This window comes from Molossus molossus, unplaced genomic scaffold (genome assembly GCF_014108415.1).
Source record: "Molossus molossus isolate mMolMol1 unplaced genomic scaffold, mMolMol1.p scaffold_m16_p_2, whole genome shotgun sequence".
Classification (NCBI taxonomy): Eukaryota; Metazoa; Chordata; class Mammalia; order Chiroptera; family Molossidae; genus Molossus; species Molossus molossus.
Window position 1 is genome coordinate 62686483 of NW_023425355.1, and position 23220 is coordinate 62709702.

Sequence of the window (23220 nt, forward strand, 5' to 3'; positions counted from 1 at the left end):
TATACTAATTAATTAATTCATTCAATCTATATTTTTCTAGCATCTACTTTGCTACAGGAATGGTTCTAGGCACTGGGAATGAAGTGATGAACAAAACAGACAAAACCCCTGCCCTGATGGAACTTAACATTCTAGTAGGGGAAGGTAAACAATAAACAAAATTAATAGATAAAATAGATAGCATAATGGATAGTGATAAACCCTCTGGAGAACAATAAATAGGGAAGAAGGATAGGTAGCATGTGTGTATGAGATTGAGAAAGGAGATTATTGAACTTTAATTTTAAATAAAGTTGTCTAGAAAGGCCTCACTGAGAAAGTGACATTTAAGCAAAGACCTGAAGGAAGTGAAAGTGCAGGCAGGATAAACAGCAAGTGCAAAGGCCCTGAGGCAACAGTGTGTCTGGCAAGTCCTAGGAATAGCAAGGAACAGTGAATCTAAGCAGAGTGAGTTGGAGAGAATGGTGGAAGGGGAAGTCAGAGAGTTGATAATAGCTGGAAATGTAGAACCTCATAGGTTCTACATTTGTCAGTTATATGTATTGAAAATATCTTCTCCCAGTCCATGGCTTGTCTTTGAACTTGTTTATGTTGTCTTGGAGTACATACTTTTTGAAGTGTAATATAGTTAAATGTGTCAGTCAATTTCCATATTGTTTGTGCTTTTTAGTATCTTAAGTAATCATTCTCATTCCTTATTCCGAGGTCATAAAGATATTCTCCTATTTTCTTCTGAAAGTTTTAAGATCTGCTTTTCACATTTAGATCTTTAATCCATCTGGAATTGATTTTTCCCTTCTGTGGTGTGAGGTAGGGATCTAATTTTATAATTTTCCATCTGGATGATCAGTAGTCCCAGCACCATTTAGTAGATGATCCATTTTGCCCCACTGATTTCAAATGTCACATGCTGCGTATCAAGTTCCATATATGTGTGATCTGTATTGGAGCTCTGTATTCTGTTCCACTGGTCTGTCTACCTCTATACCACACTGTCTAAATTACTGTAGGTTTATTTATTATTATTATTTTTTTTTAATCCTCACCCGAGGACAGTTTTCCATTTTTTGTTCAGATAGAGTGGGAGGGAGAGAGAGGACGAGAGAGAGAGAAACGTCGATGCGAAAGGGACACATCGAGTGGCTGCCACCCGCACGACCAACCAGGGCCGGGGACAAACTGCAACGGAGGTACATGCCCTTAGCGGGAACCGAACTCTGGTCTCTCTAGACCGCAGGCCGACGCTCTAACCGCTGAGCCAAACCGGCCAGGGCTAAATTACTGTAGGTTTAAAATCAGTCTTGTTATATAGTCCTATTGTAGGTTCTTGAACAAATGAATAACAATTGAAACATTTCTCTGGGAATAATATTCTATGACTGTCAACAGAGTAAAATGGTCAAGGACAGGGTTTACAATAAAGTGATGGTGGTTCGAATAGAGAGCAACCACGGGGTCTAAAAGTAATTCCAAAGGAAATGTTAACAAGGTTTGTTGACTGATTGGATACAGAGAAATGAGGAGAGGGGAAGAAAGCATATGGCTTTGAAGTTCAAGCCTGGTGGCTGAGTGAAATTATGAGTTAGTTTTGTTACTCGGTTTTGTGGTAACAATGGGGTATATTAGGCAAGGGATAGGGATATATATTTGGTCGTTGCCTGCATAGAGGTGACCTGGAAGGGGCACAAAGGTCTGAGCTTTTGAGATTTTTCCTATATAGGGGGGTGAAAGGAATAAGAGGAAGGGGAGGAAGGAACATCTGAGAGAGGATAATCAGCACCGGGCACTGTAATAAGGATATTTTGAATGGATGATGTGGGTCCTGTTGGTCCAACACCTTTGAGTTCCCTCATAGGTATGACTATATTTTGTTTCTGTGGCGATCTTAAAAGTCCCCAGAACTATTATGGTGTCAAGGGCAGCATTTAAAAGGAATTCTTCGCTGGACATGGTGGAGACGCCCCGGTCCGTCGGGTGTCTTGCTGCAGTTCCGCAGGTTGGCCGCAGGGGGCGGGCTCTGTGGCGGCCTGGAAAACTGGCGGGGACGCGAGTCGCCGCTCTCTCTCGGATCAGGCTCTTGGTTCTCGGCTCCCGGCGCGCGGCGTGGAGCTTTCCCTAGAACGACGCGCAGCTGAGGCGTGTGGGTGGGAGGACGCGGGAGGCAGTGTCGTCGGATCCGTCTGCAGTCCGCAGTCCGGCCCAGTCCTGAGGCCGCCCGGATGGAGCCGCCGCTTCCAGTCGGAGCCCAGCCCCTCGCAGTATCCGCCAGAGAGAAGGGGGAGGGGAGGCCGCGCCGGGCGGGGTGGGGGTCGGAGGGACTGCGGACCGCGGCTGAGGCGGCGAGCGGGAACGGTCGGGCCCAGGGCCGGGCCTAGCGGTGGAGAGGCCGGGAGCAGGCTTTGCCTCTGTCAGGGGCGGATGGGCAGAGTGACGGCCGTCTTCTTCCACCCCCGCGCTATCCGTCCCTGGCCGCGTTTCTAGTGCAGACCCTTGACTGAAGTCCACATACTGTTGAGGGTATGGAGACGAAGGGTCCTCTCCGGGAGCCCTGCGCCCTGACCCTAGCCCAGAGGAACGGGCAATATGAGTAAGTAACACCTGATTCACGCAGAGGCGGGTAGCCTGCCATTATCTCCCGACCCCAAACCAGAGGAGCCAAACACCCTCCTCCCACTGACGCCGCTTGGGCAACAGATTCAGGGCCAGGTGTGAAGTGCGAGTGCTCAGTCCTTGGGCTTTGTCCCCAACTTCCAAGCCGCTGGATTGCTCCTGGCAGTGTGGTTCAGTGGAAGGATTCAATGGGCAGGGAAGCAGGAAGCCTGGGTTCTTAGTTCCTGCCCCTGCAACTGACATGACATGTGTTGTGTAACCATGGACAAGTCACTAAAGCGTTCTGAGTCTTAGTGCCCTCATCAGTTAAATAAAAACATTAATTGCTTACCTTACTGCCTTTGGAGTTGGAACTGAAAAGAATAATAAATGTGAAAGTGGTTTACCAAAAGTAAAAGTGCTATAGAATCGCTTCATTGTTAACCTTGACAGAAGTGCCTTTTTTTAAGCCCACTCAACTGGTTCCTCCAGTCTCCTCACCCCCTTAGTCCACTTGCTAGAAGGCATATTCAATAATTCAGTAATGGTTTAGTGTCGCCCAGTAACTGTCTCATTTATGGAGTTGACTGTTAGAAAAAGTAATGAAATGTGCAGAAATATAAATGACACGACATTTTATCAGTGTGTTACCTGCCACTCTGCCATGCATATAGGAGCTCAGTAAACACTGTTGACTGATGGATCAAAAGATTATTTTGATAAGCTATCACTATAGCTGCTGATTTCACTCCCTTGCCACTAATGCCTCCTCTTAAAAGTATCCATGGTGACCATTACATTTCATAGGTCCCTATCCCTGTGTGCTCAAGCCATCTCTCTTGGTCACAGGTTTCTTGACAGTAGAGTTTTAAAATTGTTGATCATTTAAATCCTGCCCTTGCCCAACATTGAATTTTGCTTAAAATTTTTTTTTCTGAGTCCAGTCCCTGTTTTTAGATTGTCCAGACTAGTCTGTATCTATGCTGTCTAAGTATACAGAAGAAATCCCCACTGCCGTTTTCTGAGACTTGGTGCCACCCTAACTGCATATCACTAGTTCCATGAAGTAGCTCTTCCCTAGGTCCTATTGGTCAGTTCTGTTGATGTAGGCAGCTCATATTATTTTTCCCAGATTACATCAAATCCTGGAAGACCAATTTAATAAAAGTCAGTTTAACAGAAATGTGAATTGAAATGTGGACCACCACTGCCACTTCAAAGACTAGAAAAGGGTGGAGAAATGTGACCCTTGGGCAAATCAGTAAATTTTTTGTGCCTTGGTTTTCTCTTACATAAAAACAAATTTATGAGGATTAAATAAAATTGCTATATTGTTGAGATCATCACAGTCCAGGATCTGGTCCCTTGGTTTTGTGGGTTTGGAACTCTATTCAGCTAATAAGGGAGTTAACAGCTGGCCTTGAGATAAATGTCTTACTCTGAGCTCTTGTACTAGAAGAACTTTTAAAGTTGGCAGTGGTAGCTCTCCTGACTATTTGTGTCTTTCCCACATAAAATCAAATTATTGTGTTCCATATCTGTATAAGTTATGGGGGTAAAGCAACACCTGACACTTAAAGGCTTGATCTGTGCCAGGTTCTCTTCTAAGTACTTTTCATGAATTAGTTCATTTAACCCCCATGTGAGCAGTACTGTGAAATAGTAATATTTTCATCATCATCCTTCTTATAGATAGAAAAGCTGGAGCACAGAGAAGTTAAGTCACTTGCTCTCAGTTAGGATGTTGAACAGTCAAGATTTAAATCCAGCCCTGGCCGGTTTGGCTCAGCGGTTAGAGCGTCGGCCTGTGGTCCAGAGAGACCCGGGTTCGTTTCCTGCTAAGGGCACATGCCTCGGTTGCAGTTTGTCCCCGGCCCTGGTCAGTCGTGCAGGTGGCAGCCACTCGATGTGTTCCTTTCACATCGATGTTTCTCTCTCTCTCTCTCTCTGTTCCTCTCTCTCCCTCCCACTCTACCTGAACAAAAAATGAAAAAATATCCTCGGGTGAGGATACAAAAAAAAAAGATTTAAATCCATGTAACATATCTCACAATTATACTGTCAGAGAAGTTTATTTAGAAATCATTTATTAGAGACACGTAATACTATCATGCCATCTATAATCCTCAAATTCTTACCTATTGGGTTCTTTCTCTGAATTGGGTATCCAGAACTTTTTTACTTGGGGCCTTACTATCCTAGAACTTGAAGCCTATTTTATTTTTTCCCCAATTTGATTAATTTATTTTTGTTACAGATATTTCTCCTTTTTCCCCTAGATACCTCCCCCCCACACCCCCAGCATTATTGTCTATGTCCATTGGTTATGCATACATGCATATAAGTTCTTTGGTTCATCTCATCCACCCCCCACCCCCCTAATCTGAAGTTTGTCAGTCTATTTTAACCTTTAGTTCTGTAGTTACAGCTATTGACCATGGAGAAATTTACATGAAAGACTAACATTACTGTTAAAAATAAGTTTTTTGGAAACAGAATCAAACACTAACATTTGTTCAAGGAAAATAGATTATGATGCAACCTGTTGTTTCATTTTTAACCTTCCTTGAACAAATCAAGTATTTCCTAGGGATAATGCTAAATCCACATTTACAGTTTGTCACTCTGTTCTGTTTGACAACTGCCAAATTCCGATTTCCATTGTTTTGCCATGTACCTATTAATTTTCATCTTTCTGTTCTAGAAGAAATGGTTAGGTAGCATTTTTATGATTATTCTTAGTCCTACTTTCTTGCTACAATGTATTTAGTGACTAACACAGATAATTCAGTAAATTTTTGCGGAATTGACTTAAATTCCTAGTTTATCTTTGCTTTCTGACAGGCTTTTTTTGATGGGGGTTTGCTTTTTTTTTCTCTTTTACTGAGATATAATTGACATACAAAATTATATGAGTTCCAGGTGTACAAAAAAGATTCAATATTTGTATGTGTTGAGAAATGATCACCACATGCCCTGGACAGTTTGCTCAGCGGTTAGAGTGTCGGCCCGAGGACCAAGGAGTCGCTGGTTCGATCCTGATCAAGGGCACGTAACCTCGGTTGCAATTAGGTCCCTGGCCCTGGTCTGGGTTGTGCGGTAGGCAGCCAGTTGATGTGTCTCTCTCACATCAGTGTTTCTCCCCCCACCAACTCTATGTGAAGATAATTGGAAAAATATCCTCGGGTGAGGATTTTTAAAAAAATGATAACCACACATAGTTACTATTTTTAAAAATAAGTTATGGGGATGTAACATACAACCCCATGACTTACTTATTTTATAACAGGATTTTTGTGCCTTTGTACTGCCTTTGCCCATTTTGCCCATTTCCTGCCCTCCACCTCTGGGGACCACCAACCTGTTCTCTATGAGTTTGTTTTATGTTTGTTTTTGAGATCATGCAATATTTGTCTTGCTCTGATTTATTTTGCTTAACATAATGCCTTCAAGGCCCATCCATGTTGCCTGTTTTGTGATAGTTTTTAACAATACATTTCATTTGGAGCTTTACTGCTAATGTTTAACACTATTTCTAGTCTATTTACTTTAAGATTATATTGGTATGTGTTCCTTTTCCTCAAAGTAAGTTCTTCTTCCTTGATCCTTGCTGTGTCAGCTTTTATCAAGTTTCTGGTCTCCATCTGGGTTTATAGGACTCTCTGCTCGACTCATGAACTTTGCAGGTTGAAAGAGTCCTGTATTCCTCTAGTCCCGTTAAAATTCAAACTTTTGCAAATTAGGATCAGAACAGAAAAACAGCATTCTTTCTCTTGGTTTATTTCCCTTAGTTCTGTCTAACCAATTTCTTTCCCCAGGTTAACTCCTTAAAAGTTAACACTTTTGAAAAAATTCATAAAGCTAAAACAACAAGCTCCCCAAAAGATAACAAAATAGGAATCAAACCCTTCAAAACAATAACATTTTCAATATCAGATGTTAAATAGTTATATTTAGAAGTGCATCTCTATTTATAGCTTAATCTAGTTTGTTTATTCAACCAATATTTATGTATTAGGCATGAGACAAAAGTGAATACAATAGGGTCTTTGCTTTCAAGGAGCTCACATCAGTTTATGAAATAAATGTAATTATAATGGAGCATGTAAGTACTCTATTACAGGGACATGCAAAGAAGACGAGGCTTCTGGCTCTGCTTGGGGATAATAGGGGAAGCTTCACACAGGAGGTGATATTTGAGGTGGGTCTCAGGAAGAGGAGTGTTCTTGGCAAAACAAGAACCACCTGAAGAATGCTGGATTGGGGGGAAGCAGGAATGTGCCATTTATCAGTAGGTTTTACCTTGATTCTAGGTTATAATGCATAAGTAGTCAATGAAAAGTAATATTTTAGGAGTACATAGGAATTTAGAAGTCTCATATTTTATACTGGGAGGGGGGGCAAGTTTTTCAGTCATGTTTACCTAGAACTACCAGAATGAAGTTGGAAACCAGAGTAAAAACACAAGGGATATAAAGGCAGTCTGGTGATATCTGCTACTTTGTTGGTCACTGGGGTTATTTTGACCAATCCAGCTGGCTGGGCATCTCCTCTTACTCTTCTAAGAACTTGTATACTTGACTAAAGAGATAGAACCATTCTTTGTAAAAAGCCATGGAGATATAATTGGAAATCTAATTTATGAAATTTCTAATTCATTCATTCAACAAACTTGAGCAATTGCTATGTGCCAGGCACTGTGCTAAGTGCTAGAAATACTATGGTAAAAAGACAACTATAGTCCCTGCCCTCAGGGAGTTTACACATACTTATTAGTTCTTCACTCTGGTATGCATACTCTGAAGGTATATGTGCTGTAATTCATGCTCTTAAGATTGTAAACTGTTTTTAGGACATAGACTATTATTCTATGTTCTTAATGGTGTAGAACAGTATGAGTATTCAAATATTGATCACCACCTATATCCTTTTAGACCTGGAACAGAATCTAGCTGTCATGATGCTCAGATCCAGGGAACAAGATACAGCAAGCCTAATCAATACAGACTAGATATATGTAACAACACAGCAGTGTATTTTGTTAAATGTTTGGATTTTTCAGTAGCTATTTGTTGATGCATTCTTCTGTTTCCTAGGTTAATAATCCAGTTGCACGGGAAGGAACAGCATGTTCAAGATATCATTCCTATAAATAGCCACTTTAGATGTGTTCAAGGTACTAGCTTTAATTGCTTAGCTAGTTTTATAATGTTTTTCCATAGTCATTATTGCCTTGTGTAGTACCATACATATTTCGATTTGTTACTGTATGTAAAATTAAACATAGTACTCATTGCATAAATCTATTGAGAACGTGATAAATGCTTTAACTAAGAGAGCTAAAGGGTTATATTGGGGGGAAAGAAGGAAAACATATGTATGTATTCTCACCTGCTTCTTTGGCTAGGAGTTAGAAATGTATGTAGTCTGTTACCTACATAGGTAGTCTTTTATGCTGACAGACCCCTATGTGGATTTAAGTGACATTCTTGGGTTAACTGACAAACTGCTCATTGTAAAATATCAAGGTTGCTTGGTTTTACACACATTCAGCACTTGATCCCTTCACTATTTGAAATGAAATCACTTGGCAGTATACCTTGACATTGGTGAAGCATAAGAAAATCAACTCGGGGGAGGATATATTTGTCTTCCTGCTCTCAAATTTAGGGACAGAGAACAGAATATCCTGTTTCAACTGCTACAATGAGAATAAAAAAAATTGGGAGGTTTGTGTAGGAGATTTTGCTTCTGTCATCTCACATTGCACTCGAAAGGAAACTGATTACTAGAGAACAAATGCATTATGTTTCCAGTGGGTCCATTGGCTTTATCGGGCAGAAGCATTCGGTATCAGCTGTATCTCCTTGGAAAACTTGAATTCTTCCTTGCATGGATTCTTTCTTAAACTACGTTAAACTTTTTTGATCACAAAAGTAATATATACTACAAAAAGTTTGGAAAGAACAGAAAAGTATAAAGCAAAGCAAATTCTCATCCTTCAGAGATAAACATGTAACATTTCCCCTTTTTCTACATGTAACTTTTAGAGTAGGTGGGACTCAAACTATATATGGTCTGTTCCGAATGCCATCATATTATGAGTGCTTTTCCATTTCATTAATAGCCATATACTCTTCTGTTTTATGAATGGCCTATAATGTAATTATTTCCCTGCATTTGACATTTGGGTTATTTTCTGCTAGTATAGATAGTAATATGATGAACATCTCTGTACATAAATCTTCCTACACATCTCTTATTTCCTTAGGATTTATTCTTGTAAGTAGAAGTACTAAGTGGGTACGACTTTTTATGACAGCATGTATTGAGAATTTAAAATACCTGCAATGACTGGTGTCCACATTGTAGAGGAGAATGAAGCCATAACCATTTAGCTTGCACTGTGTGAGAGAGACGTTTAATAAGGCACCTGCATGCCATGCAAGTTGCTGTAGTCACTTCACTTTCCATGGTATAAGTTACCTTTGTTACATACCCAGCCCTTTAAGGAAAAAAGCCAAAGAACATGGCTTTAGATTAGTATCCTATTAACTCTATACCTTTTTGTACTACTTCTAGTCTCTTTAACTCTGTTTCTCTTAGTGTTGTTTTTAATAAATACAGAGCAGAGTGTTAGGTTGGAATCTAGGAAAATATGTGTGTGCACACACAGTAGTTCCCCATAACAAAAGAAACAGTTACCTCAAGTTTTCATGTTTTCTGTTTCATGACCTTTGCTTCTATTTTGAAAAGTATAAATACTCAGGTTTTAAAGAATTAAAGCTACTGAAGAACAGTGGTAAATATATAATAGCTATGCCCTATCGTCCCTTGTTTCATCATGCTAGTGAGAATATTGAGACTGTTTTCTAATATTAGACAATTTAGTTCCTTACCAGTTGCTTCTGTTGTGCCTGAATAATGGAGCCAAATATACAATCCAGGCTTGTGAAGGAACTAGAAAAGGCTGAGACTACGCCATCTGAGCACAGTAGGTCCAGGCTAATCCCAAGGAGTCAGTACCCAGAGTGCAACTAGCCAGAAAGGTCTGGCAGGTACTGTTGGCCAAATCCAGGGAAGTCAGAGAGAAAAAAGAGGTAGGTTGAGTCTAGACACCAAAGGTAAGAAAGGAAGTCCAGGAGAGCCATGGAGAGAAAAGAGAACTCTGAACTTGGAGACTGTGCTTTGCCCCAACTTATACTTCCTTTTTGGGTGTGGGAGGCCTTAGACCCACAGGTATTAGTTGTAGCCTGAAGGTAAAGAACTTTGGGTACTCTCTGTTTCTAAATGGGGCAGGGGTGGAGGTAATGGGATCACTGGGAAATTTTCAGAGATTAGATCTGAGTTAAAGTAATTCACCTCTGGGCTTTTGGGGTCACTTTCCTGGCTTTTTACAAAAATTATCTAAATGCCGCTGGTTATATAAAATTTGTATGTTATAGTTGGGGGGGATTTAAACTCATCTTCACTTGAATTAACATGTTATGTTCCCTACTATTGTAATTCCTTGATTTGCTTTGAGACATTCCATTTGGTTACTTGTTCAGTTCATTTATCTTTTACTTGAGTTGCTCATAATCTTTAGTATCTAGTGCTATTAAAATCCCTTTTTAAAATTCTACACAAAAAAGCAAAGGATTTTAAAAAAATGTATTCTAAGACCAGGAGTGGTGATTGAGAGAAGCAGTTATTTAGTTAGGCATATACTTCTTTTGGTTATAATCACTGATATTCTCTTCTCTGATCCTGTTCTTTTTTTCCCTTAGAAGCAGAAGAAAATCTTTTGATTGATATAGCTTCAAACAGTGAGTATCTTTCTGAATGGAGTTGATTTTCATTCAACAAACATTTACTTGAATACCCAGTATATTTAAGACACCTTTTTGCCACATTTTTTGTTTTACCATCTTATCCTATATTCGCCATTTTCTTCAGACAGCCATACAGATTAGCATTGTTTCCCAAAAACATTTAGGCTAAGCTTAAGAAGAAGCAGGTGGCTGGCAAGAATCTTTTAAAAAGTTGAAAATATGCTCAGCTGGTGTGGTTCAGTGGATTGAGCATCAGCCCATGGCCTGAGAGGTCCTGGTTCAGTTCCCTGTCAGGGTACATGCCTAGGTTGCAGGCTTGATCCCCAGTAGGAGGTGTGCAAGAGGCAACTGATCCATGTTTCTCTCATCAATGTTTCTCTCTCTCCCTTCCTCTCTAAAAAAATTAGTAAAAACATATTTTTTAAAAAGTTGAAAGTATGATCTGCTTCTCTAATGCTGAACTTCTTTGAGCTACCAGTATTATTGCTATCAGTTAAATCATTGCTATGGAATTGATAATTATAGGAAGGGCCAGAAAATGTTTAAAAGCACATAAGGTTTATGAGGGTTTTTTTAAATCATCACCGAAGGATATGTTTATTGATTTTTAGAGAGAGAGAAAGGGAAGGAGGGAGAGAAAGAGACACACATCGCCCTGGCCGGTTTGGCTCAGCGGTTAGAGCGTCCACCTGCGGTCCGGAGAGACCCGGGATCGGTTCCCGCTAAGGGTATGTACCTCGGTTGCAGTTTGTCCCCGGCCCTGGTTGGTCGTGCAGGTGGCAGCCACTCGATGTGTCCCTGTCACGTCGATGTTTCCCTCTCTCTCTCTTCCTCTCTCTCCCTCCCACTCTGTCTGTACAAAAAATGGAAAAATGTCCTCGGATGAGGATTAAAAAAATAATAATAAAAAAAGAAAGAGACAAACATCAATGTGGGAGAGAAACATTGATCAGTTGCCTCTCATATACACTCCTACTGGGGATTGAACCCACAACCTAGGTATGTGCTGTGACTAGGAATCCACCACCTTTTGGTGTACCGGATAGTTCTCCAACCAACCATCTGGCCAGGACTTTTGTTTTTTTTAACTGCTGTTATGCTTTAAGCTTTTTTAAATCATTTATTGTTTTTGCGTGTTAAATCATAATGTTGCCCTTGTTATATTACTTTGGGATGTTAGAGTTTCTCTTGTACCAGGCATACCTTTTTATCTTAAAATAATTTTGGGCTTTATTTAAGCCTCATCCCCTCAAGGCATCCATTTATTAGAAAGAACATCGTCTTCTCCCTGTTTTCATTCTTTCATTTGCATCTGTTTGAAGCAAATCATCATTGACTTTCTGTGCAAGCTGTTCTTTGCTTACCTAATTGTACTGTGATATGGGGAGGAGAAAATGGACATTGTTTGGTTGCTGTGGAAAAGAATGTGTGACCACATGAATCTGAATCAAACTGGTTGCCTTATCTCTTGTTCGAGTCCTTGGATGAGTGGGGCTTGGCTCTTATCTTGGGGCTGTGGATTGTACACACTTTTGTTTAGACACACAGTCCCTGTCCTTGGCACCATTAATTTGCATTGAATACTTTAGGTGAGCTTTTTCTGGTTTGGTTTTTATTGTTCTTTTCTTTGGTCATGAATTTTGGAAGTCTTAAGGACTAATCCTGAAAAGCTAAGTAAACTCAGCTTCTGACTTCTACTGCAGGTATCCAAGGGAGCAAATAGCTTAATATCTATGTCTTCCTGTGCTTAGAAAGAAGGTAAAAAGAACACTAAAGAAAGGAGCAAAGGTAGTTCAGCAGTGACTGACATTGCTGCTGAAAGACGATACTGAAATGTCCTGTTCTTAGTGTGGAAATAGGTATTTCATTGAAAACTGAAAAGTTAAACTGAACTGTGTCTTTTCTCTTATAAAAACCAAGTCTGTGGCGTTAGTTTTGCTGGCCTCTTCTGCATGGAAATTAGCCATGTGTCTGTCTCTGTCCAGAGTTCAAGTTACTGGATCATAGAGAGAAAGTAGTTAAGTAACCATTTGAATAAAATTATTTGTTATTTCTACCCATTTAGTAATATTTGCACTGAAATAAAATTTTATCTTGATCCTTGGGTTTCATACATAAACTTTAGATCACACAGCATGTTGTAGGAAGAGGACCTGGGTTTGTTAGTGTAAATATGTGTGTGTGTGTGTGTGTGTGTACTGTATAGTAGCCTGTAGTTACATGTGCCTATTTAAATTAATTAGAAATTCAGTTCTTCCATTGCACTAGTCACATTTAAGTGCTCATTAGCCACATGTGGTTGGGCATTGGTTACCATATTGGACAGTGCAGTTATAGAACATGCCCTTCATCACAGTAAGTCCAATGACAATGCTGTTACAGAATGAGAAAAAGATTTAGGATTTAACTCTAAGGAACTCTACTTTTTTACTTATTTATTAATTTGTTTTTGTTACAGATGTTTCTCATTTTTCCCCCATTGACACCCTTCCCCCCCCACCCCATCCCCAGCTTTGTTGTCTGTGTTCATTGGTCATGCATACAGGGACTCTACTTTTTAAAGGTTAGACAGAGAAGGTGATACCTCAAAGGACACTGAAAACAAGTGACCAGAGAGAGAGATAAACTAGATAAATAGGATGTCAGAGCCTTTGGAAGAGATTATTTCAAGGAGTGGTCAACTGTTGATTTCTACTAATAGATCAAATGAGGTAACTGAAGAGTGCCCATTGGATTTAGCAATATGGAGGTTATTGGTGACCTTAACAAATCCATTTCATAGGGGTGGTGGGAACCAAAGTCATATTGGAGTGAATTAAAGAGAGAAATGGGAGATGAGCAAGTAGCAACTTTGTTTTTTTGAAGGATCTTGACTGTGGAGGGGAATATAGATATGGACTAGAGTTGGAGGGAAATATGGGGTCCAGGAAGGTTGTTTGTTTTTAAAACGGGGAGGATTTAAAACATGGTCTAATTTAATGTTGGGGAATTATGAAAGGGACTGGTTAAAAATATTGGGATGGGGGAGGTATCAGGAAATGATTGAGTGTAATATTCCTGTGAGAATCAAAGGGTTTGTAATTCAAAGAAAAGGTGGACTTTTCTTCCTTGTATCAGAAGGGAAAGGAGAAGATGAGTACAAATACAGGTAGGTTTCCATGTGATGGCTTCCATTTTCTCTGAAGTATGAGATGATGCAATCAGCTTGAAATGACAGTGCTTGAGAAGAGGGGGATGCAAAGATTGAGGATAAATGAAAAACTGTGAAATAGTTGTTCTAGATGGTAGTAGGAGACTAGTTGACTACGGAAACTTAGATTGCTCCCTATCATAGAATGCCCAGTTGAGGTTATCAGTCAATTTATAATGGTGTGTGTATGTGTGTGTGTGTGTGTGTGTGTGTGTCTGTCTGTCCCTCTGGTTGCTCAGGTATAAGTAAAGAGAAGATAGTTGGATTTCTGAGGGTTGGATGTTAGCCAGGTAAGTACTGTGGAAGAACAGAATGGAAAGGAAGTTCTGGGCTTTTGGAACAGAGCATAATGATGGCATCTGTTTCGTGAAAAGGGAAGTGAAAGCAGAAGGGAGTGAGTAAGTGGGTGCTGAGAAAGTGCAGGGATCAGTGGGCTGGAGGTTCCTGTATGAACAAGTAAGCTAGAAGGAATAAGAGGTCAGAGTAAGATATTTGAATTAGAGATGTATGAGGTGATGGTGTTTCTATGATGAAAAGGTCCAGGGTAGCCCTGGCCAGTTTGGCTCAGCAGTTAGAGTGTCGGCTTGTGGTCCAGAGAGACCTGGGTTCGGTTCCCACTAAGAGCACATACCTCAGTTGCATTTTGTCCCCAGATGTGTCCCTTTCACGTTGATGTTTCTCTCTCTCTGTCTCTCTCTGTCTCTCTCTCTCCCCCTCTCTCCCTCCCTCCCTCCCTCTCTTTCCCTCTCTCCCTCTCTCCCTCCCTCCCTCTTTCCCTCTCCCTCCCTCCTTCCCTCCCACTCTATCTGAACAAAAAATGAAAAAATATCCTCGGGTGAGGATAAAAAAATAAATAAAAGGTCCAGGGTATAACTGAGGGAGTCCCAGTAGAAACTGAAGGAGTAGGTGGCCGAAGTGGAGGGGCAAGGTCATTGGAAAAGAAGTTGAAGACATTGGCTGGATTTTCTGTGCTAATTTTGAAAGGACCCAAAATTAAGGCAGGGGTTTGAGTGGAGAGGATGTTTTATGAGTCAAGTATTGAACCATGGATTCAGAAATTTCTGGGAAGATGGTAAATGATCTGATGGAGGAAGGAAGGGAAGATGCTGAGATAGCCCAATGAGTGAGCCTCAAATGAGACAGGATTTTTCTTGAGGGAGGAGAGCAAATGGCCTGGAGATGGCCTTAGGACAAATAAGGACACCAATCTTAAATTACAAAGGGTGTGGGATGCTACAAACAGCCTCCATTTCAGAAGGCTATAGGGGAGTGCTGCTCTCAGGAACTGGCCAGTTTGCAGGTGACTCTGATTTTCAATCTGGATGCACATAGAATCACTCAGGGAGTAATTTAAAAACTACCAGTGCTTGGGCTTTAGCCCCAGAGATTCAATTTTATTGGCCTGGAGTGGGGCCCAAGTGTCAGTATTTTCTCAAAGTGCCTCTGGTAATTCTAATCCAGCCATAACTGGAAACCACTGAGAGTTGCAGGGACTGTTGAGAAAAGTTGAGGATCTAAGTGTTTGCTGATCACAGAGTCCATAGGGTTTTAGAAGGAAGCCAAGTAGAAGGTAGGGTCATGGGATAATGTGTTCTCTTTGCCATGCAACATGGTGAGAGAGCATCTAGTGTTATTTTGTAAATTTCTGGAATCTTCTGTCCATTAAATGGGTTAATTTATTTTTGTATGTGCTAAAGTATATCTATCAGGGATTGTGGGAAAAGGAGACTGGGTGTTCTTGTTCTAAGTTTCTATCAGATTGAAACTTCTCTTTTTTATTTTTTTTACTGCATTTAATATAAACTATCTGAGAAAGAAAGGACTGCTTGTGCACTGGAGGAGTTTTTCCCTGTATCTCATGGCTGCTCTTAATTGTCAGTCTTTATTCATGCCCCCTCTTTTTTTCTCTTCCTTACAGTGGCACCGTCATTAATTTTCTTATTTCTGATCCACTTGGGTGCCTTCTTTTTCATTTATTTCTTTATTTTACCTCTTTTCTTTTCTGATCACTAAATCTGTAGAGATAGAAACTTATGGAAATGTAAAGGAACAAGAGTACCAAGGTTCAGCAGTGGATTTCTACATTAAGAAACTAGATTTTCATTTCATTTTCTCATCTCTGTTATTTACAAGTGTGAAAGAGTCCACTTAAATAGTCGTTTGTTAAATGCCTTCTGTCTGCAAAGTCTGTCATCATGTCATTGTCGCCAATACAGTGACCAACCACCTCTGTTTGCCTGGGACTTTCCTGGTCTAGCTTTGAAAGTTCTGAGTCCTGAGAAGCCCCTCAATCGCAGACAACCTCGGGAGACCATCAAAAGTATGTGCTTGCTGCCTCTTGCTCTCAAGGAATTTATAGTTTCTAGAGGCATGAGAAAGCAATACATATAATAAATTAGTTAAAATAAAAATATAAACAAGTACATAGGTTTCCTAGATCACCATATCCAGATGATTGATATAGACGGTAACTATACGGCATTAGAAAAAGGGAGATTGTATGTTGTATACACAAGAAATTAAAGTCCTAGATAACTTTGCTTGTAATAACGCTGTTTTCCAAGTGGTTGTACTTGAACCAAACCACTCCTGAACATAGGTCATTAATTGCTTTTGTAAGTTTATTCAAGACACACATTTTTTATTTTTATTTTTAAAATTTTTTTAATATATTTTTAATTAGCTTATTTTTGTTACAGATGTTTCTCCTTTTTTCCCCATTGTCACCCTCCTCCCCATCCCCCCCCACACCATCCCCAGCTTTGTTGTCCATGTCTATCAGTTATGCATACATGCATATAAGTTCTGTGGTTTATCTCTTACCCCCTCCACCCCCTCTTCTGAAGATTGTCAGTCTGTACCCTACTTCCACATCTCTGAGTCTACCCTGTTCCTCAGGCTGTTATGTTCATTATATTCCACAAATAAGAAGACACTTTTTTTTAATAGTAATGAGGTATAGATGGTTCTTTTCAAAATAATTCAAACCAATCTCATATTCTTTTCAACTAATTTATGAATTCAATTGCCTAGGTGCAATCTGTACCTAGGAACAACCATCCTGTTTATTTTACTTACATCACACTTCAGATACTCTTACTATATGATCTAGATTTGAAATGGTAGGAATTTCCAGCTAGGAGATGGAAAGAAGGTGGTTGCAAAATTAATCTTCTAGAATTTAGAGGTCCCTGCATTAACATCTGAGAGATATATCAGAACATAGAAAACTATGATTTTAGTATATATTATCACTATATTGAGCTGCTCATTGACACAGTTCACCAGCCCCTTAGATTTCCCACCATACTTCCTACATTAGAGGTCTGGTTGTGATCTGGACCTTCTCCTATTAAACTGGTAAGTTGAGAATGTGATCCCAAGAAAACAGTGTATTCCATAGTTATATGCGTATGAATTTCAATTCATTTTAGGTGGCTGCAAAATTCGGGTTCAGGGGGACTGGACCAGAGAACGCTGCTTTGAAATCCCTAATGAAGAACACTGTTTGAAGTTCCTGTCAGAGGTCCTTGCTGCTCAGGAAGGTAACCCAAGACTCAGCAGTTTTCTTTCTTTTATTTTTAAATTAAATAATTTATTTATTTTTGTTACAGATGTTTCTTCTTTTTCTCCTACTGACCCCCTCCTCCCTGCTCCTGTGCCCCTCCTTCACAGTATTGTCTAGGTCCATTCGTTATGTGTATATGCATATAAGTTCTTTGGTTTATCTCTTTCTGCCCCACCCTCTTCCTCTGAAGTTTGTCATTCTGATCCTTACTTCCATGTCTCTGGGTCTATTTTGTTCATCAGCTTATTTTGTTCATTATATTCCACAAATAAGTGAGATCATGTGATATTTGTCTTTCTCTGATTGGCTTATTTCATTTAGCATAATACTCTTCAGGTCCCTCCATGTTGTCTCAAAGGATAAGAGATCTTTCTTCCTTACAGCTACATAGTACTCCATTGTGTATATGTACCAGAGATTTTTTATCCACTCATCTACTGCTGAGCCTGAAACACCAATCAGAAAGAATATATGCACCCCTATGTTCATAGCAGCACTATTTATAATAGCTAAGATCTGGAAGCATTTTTCTACAATTTGATTAGAAGTGAAATTCTGACATGCCAATACAGAGGCAAATGACCATGAGCAAAGTACCTCACCCCCTGCGCCTTGATAGCTGACTTTTTAAAATTCAGGAATGAAACCAGGGATGGGTTATGGCACAAGTCTATTCAGCTTTAAGGACACTGAGCCAGTTTCCAGAATCTTCAGTGATGGCATGACAGCTTACTACAGAATGTAATCTGCCTTCTGCCCCCAGATGATCTCTAAGCTGCTCTCATTTTCTTAGTCTCTTCCTTTACATTCAAGAATGCTGGCCCTGAATTTGAGGAGTGCTGAGTGAATGACGTTTGGTTATCATAAATTCCACTCATTGATGGGCTGCCCAGTTTCTGACCATGACTTTTATCTCTCCAGCACACTCACAACTTCTTGTTCCAGAACAAAAGGACTCATCCAGCTGGTACCAGAAATTAGACACTAAGGACAAACCTTCTTGTGTTTCAGGTACTGAAAAGATTCTTTTTTTTTCCCTAGTTGCTTTGACGATTGCAGAGTCAATAGATTTTATCTGGACAGATAATAAAATGTGGATTAATATCAGTGTCAAGCATCTCCTATGGAGTGGTTTTATGGAGTCTATGCCCACTGACCAAGGTGCACTCCTGATTCTTTCTGTGGCAGGTTAGCTCTTCAGGAGCCAACTTAGCAGTGTGGTAACAATAACAATAAAACACTGCAGATTCCAGGGCCATACTTCCTTGGTTTGAATTCCAAATTCTATAATTTACTAGTTATATGACCTTGGTCAAGTTACTCAATAACTCAGAGCTTCCATTTATTTTTCTGTAACATGGGAAGATTTTTTTTTAACCTTTTGTTTTGTTAATCCTTACCCGAGGATATTTTTTCATTGATTTTCAGAGAGAGTGGAAGGGAGGGAGGAAGAATGGAGGAGAAACAGAGAGAAACATTGACATAAGAGAGACACATCAATTGGTTGCCTCTCAAATGACCCCGACCCGAGCCAGAGATCAAACCTGCAACCCAGTTATGTGCCCTTGACCAGCATTGAACGCACAACCCTTAAGTCTATGGGCTGACGCTCCAACCACTGAGCCAAACCAGCCAGGGCCATGGGAAGATTTTTAATAGCACTGACCTCATGGGGTTTTTGTGATGATTAAGATAAGATATAATCCCTTACTATCAACCAGGCATTGTGCTAAGTCTTCAATAAATGTTAGCATTCATTATTTAAGGGTCAAATTAATGTAATTTACTACTGTTCTAGTTACTATGTCAGTGCTTCAGGGACAGATGTGTTTCTTCCCTCAGTCTAAGTTATCACTACCTTTTGGTTTGGAATTTGCCACTGACTAAGTAGTGATTAAATCAAAACCACTGATCAAAGCAAAGCCCTATTTGTCCTGGATAAGTTGCATGTTATCCATTCCCCCCAACCCACCTTGACACCAAGTTCTGTGTCCTTTAGGGCTTCTTGGATTTGAGGATAATTTTTCATCTATGAATTTGGACAAGAAAATAAATTCACAAAATCAGCCTATGGGGATTCGTAGGGAACCTCCACCCCCACCCTCTTCAGTGAACAGAATGTAAGTCCTATGTCACAGCACATTTCCCATGTAGAAGACTTCTATTTTAGGAAGTTTCACTTTCAAATTTCTCATTTATTTGTTAGACCTCCACGTGACAAAGAAGCTTCTAACAAGGAACAGCCCAAAGTGACCAACACCATGCGGAAGCTCTTTGTACCAAATAACCAGTCTGTGCAGCGGGAGGGCCTCATCAAACATATCTTGGCAAAGCGAGAGAAAGAGTATGTCAACATTCAGACCTTCAGGTTAGTTTCTCTTGTAGTACTGAAGTATAGCAGAAAATGGTCTTGATATTTAAGGTATTAGTTTAATTAAGAATCAAAGCATAATGAAAAGGAATGGTCAGCTGATTTAAGCCCCTGTCTCTATCCAAAATAATGCAAATACTACATTTTCCTTTGGATTTTCTAACTACTAATGATACTATGTCTACTAATGTTTCTGTCTGTTCTAAGGGAACCAGACCAAGCTCACATGTACTAGAGCAGCGATTTCTAACTGGTGTGCTACAAGAATTTTTAAAACATGCAATACCTGATTATTTAGTCAGGAATAGTGACCTCTTTTCTGTTAGATTGTCAAATTAAAAAATGACAACAGCCAACACAACAAAGCTGTCCGGTGTGAATGACTCAAAACCATACCTGTATTTTTTGTCAGATTACCAAAAATATAGTATATTTTTGGTGTGCTACAGAATGTTAGTAATTAGTGTGTGCCACAAGATGGAAAAAGGTTGAAAGCCACTGTACTAGTGAATTATCCCCTAGTATAGTCCATATACAAGTGTGTTTATCTGTCTGGCCTGCTGAATTTTTACCCTCCAATATTAGACAATTAAAGTCTACCATAACCACTAGATCTTAACTTTCTTAACTTTGGTAGTTAACTAAAGAAAGTTTCACCTAATCCTCTTGCTGGGGAGATCTTTCTTAGATTCTCTCCTCTGTATTATATTTTTCGTGTCACCTTTACTTGTTGATATCTTCTTTTCTGGACCCAGTGTGTGTGGTATGGCATTCTAATGTATATTCCAATGTACAAAGCAGTAACACTTTTCTTTGTTATTTGTGAACAACATGTACCCTTCTATTCCAAGATTCCAGCCCCATCTGCTATCCCATTATGCCTCATTTATTCTAATTCAATCATAACTATATCCCTATGCTAAAACCTCCAGTTTCTAATATTCCCCATGATGATTATATTTGTATTTAAACAGTTAAGACAAGGGTGGGGAACGTCCGGCCCCAGGGCTATGTAAGGCTCACAAAATCAATACCACCTACCATCACATGCCTGATCAAATATATAGCAGGCTAATTTTTAAGTTGATAATTTTGTATGGCCTGCAAATGATGTTATAAATATCCAAATGGCCCTTGGTAGAAAAAAGGTTCCCCATCCCTGATAAGACAGTCAGAAGATTTCCCTTCTGCTTTCCCCCTTAAAACTATATCTGCCTCGCCCTGGCCGATTTGGCTCAGCGGTTAGAGCGTCGGCCTGCGGTCCTGAGAGACCCGGGTTCGGTTCCCGCTAAGGGCGCGTACCTCGGCTGCAGTTTGTCCCCGACCCTGGTCGGTTGTGCGGGTGGCAGCCACTCGATGTGTTCCTTTCACATCGATGTTTCTCTCTCTCTCTCCCTCCCACTCTACCTGAACAAAAAATGGAAAAATGTCCTCGGGTGAGGATAAAAAATAAATAAAAAATAAAACTATATCTGCCTCAGCAGAATGTCCTACACAGATATCCTGTAATCCTGGAATTAAGTTTTTGGATTCAACTGCAGTTCCTTACACAACAGTTATCATATTAGATATGCTTACAGCATTTCTAAGATACCTCTTCCCCATCAACAAGCTCTCCCTTCAAGTATGAGTTTGGATGGAGTTGAATTGAAAGGAAATATGGCAGAGCAATTGACTTTGTGTTTTTTAAATAGAGACTTGGTGCCCTGGCCGGTTTGGCTCAGCGGTTAGAGCGTCAGCCCGCGGTCTGGAGAGACCTGGGTTCGGTTCCTGCTAAGGGCACGTACCTTTGTTGCAGTTTATCCTCTGCCCTGGTTGGGGTTGTGTGGGTGGCAGCCAGTCGATGTGTCTCTCTCACATCGATGTTTCTTCGCTCTGTCTCTTCCTCCCTCTCTCCCTCTCGCTCTATGAATGCAAAAAGTGTCCTCAGATGAGGATTAAAAAAGTAAATAAATAAATAAATAAAAATAAATAGAGACTTGGTTTCTTTCTGCAGGTTCACCTAATGTAAAATTTAAAGAGAGGACAAACTCACTGCCTTTGTGTTCTACATGCAAGTGGTTTTTCTTATGGGTGTGGCAAAACATTTAAGAAATTGTGTTGGCTTGATGTGAACATACCCTTGTATAGAAGTGATGAGAGAACTTCCATTTGTTCATTCTTGACCTTTGTTTTCACACTTTTTTTTGTATTATGTATTAGATTTTTTGTTGGAACTTGGAATGTGAATGGCCAGTCTCCAGATAGTGGGTTAGAACCCTGGCTGAACTGTGATCCGAATCCTCCTGATATCTACTGCATTGGGTAAAGAACATGTCAGGACTTTCCTTTTGGCTTATGTTTGGTGTTTGTTTACGTGACATTTTGCCTTCCTTTTTGTAAAAAAAGCTATTTGGTAAAAACTTGCTGTAATGACTATAAATAAGAGTTACTTGTGGGTCAAATTTGTGAGATCAGAAAGGAATAGATACCTAAAATGGTATAAGGAAGCATCTAGTCCTCTCGAAACACATAGAAAACTGTATTCTTCACAGAAACTGAGACATGGGGTCAATTCTAACAGTGACTATTTCTAGGATATATAAGCAGAGTTCTACTGTTATCCCTTATGGAGGTTTTTGTGTTTACATCTTGCATAGTCCATGCATATACTTGTGGGGAGTCTTTTGAAAAGAAAGCTACTTATCCTTACAGATCACCTGGGTCAACAGAGCAATTTCATAAAATTTCTGTTTCTCCCATTCCTTTTTTCACCTAATACCCCAAAGTGGGACAGCAAGTAGTCAGAGATAATTATGGGATACATACAGATTTCACATCCTCTTGCTTCTCAGATTCCAAGAGCTGGACTTGAGCACAGAAGCCTTTTTCTACTTTGAATCCATGAAGGAACAAGAGTGGTCCATAGCTGTGGAAAGGGCTTTGCATTCCAAAGCCAAGTATAAGAAAGTAAGTCACATTTAATTATCTTTTTTTAGTATGTGACTAAATAGAACTCCCTAGGATTGTTATGTATATAGTTGGCCCTCATTTATCATGGGTAATCAGTTCCAGACTCTATCACAATAAACGAATTTCCACAAAGTCGAATATTTTCGCAGTTAGAGCATAGAAAACCTGTTTACAACCTTCTAAATATGTTTTTTTAACATTATTAGAGCCCTCTAGACATGAAATAACACCCTTTAGTCACCATTACACTCGTATTACTCAATATATTAGACAAAATAAAAGAAAATAAGATGTATTAGACATTACAAATATCATATTATTACTGTACATTTAATTACACACACACACACACAAAAAAATTACACACACAAACAGTTCTTATACATCACCACTGACCTATGAAAATAGTGCATCTTGTTCAATGATGAAGCGATGAAGATGAAGAGATATACTGCACAGCAAAGAAGAGCAAGGTTACTGCTCCTCTGAAGGCACGACCTCAGTAGGAGAGTCTTCAGGTGGTGCAGTATCTTCAGCAGGCGCGTCGTCATCTTCTTCCGCTGAAGGAGTACTAGGAGTAGACAGTGGGTGTCTGGGTGTGCAGCTGAAGAACATCGTGATAGGCAGTTGCTGGCGCTGTCTTTTCATATGTGTGAGGAGGCTTTTGTAGAGTTCTATCACTCCATCAAGTGCATTCCATGACCGCAATGCACACATCATTTGTGGGTCCCATTTG

The 23220-nt window shown here is 39.9% G+C and overlaps 1 protein-coding gene across 1 annotated transcript in view; it reads left to right on the plus strand.

Annotated features, from left to right (window-relative positions):
• The first annotated feature begins 1612 nt into the window (after positions 1-1612).
• OCRL (OCRL inositol polyphosphate-5-phosphatase) overlaps positions 1613-23220 on the plus strand; it is a 75652-nt gene continuing 54044 nt past the window's right edge. The window contains exons 1-10 of the mRNA XM_036270070.1: positions 1613-1617; positions 2501-2587; positions 7686-7765; positions 10359-10397; positions 17028-17138; positions 18083-18172; positions 19161-19281; positions 19368-19529; positions 21735-21836; positions 22367-22481. Coding sequence (XP_036125963.1) covers positions 1613-1617; positions 2501-2587; positions 7686-7765; positions 10359-10397; positions 17028-17138; positions 18083-18172; positions 19161-19281; positions 19368-19529; positions 21735-21836; positions 22367-22481 — 912 coding nt within the window. The remainder of the gene's footprint in view (positions 1618-2500; positions 2588-7685; positions 7766-10358; positions 10398-17027; positions 17139-18082; positions 18173-19160; positions 19282-19367; positions 19530-21734; positions 21837-22366; positions 22482-23220) is intronic.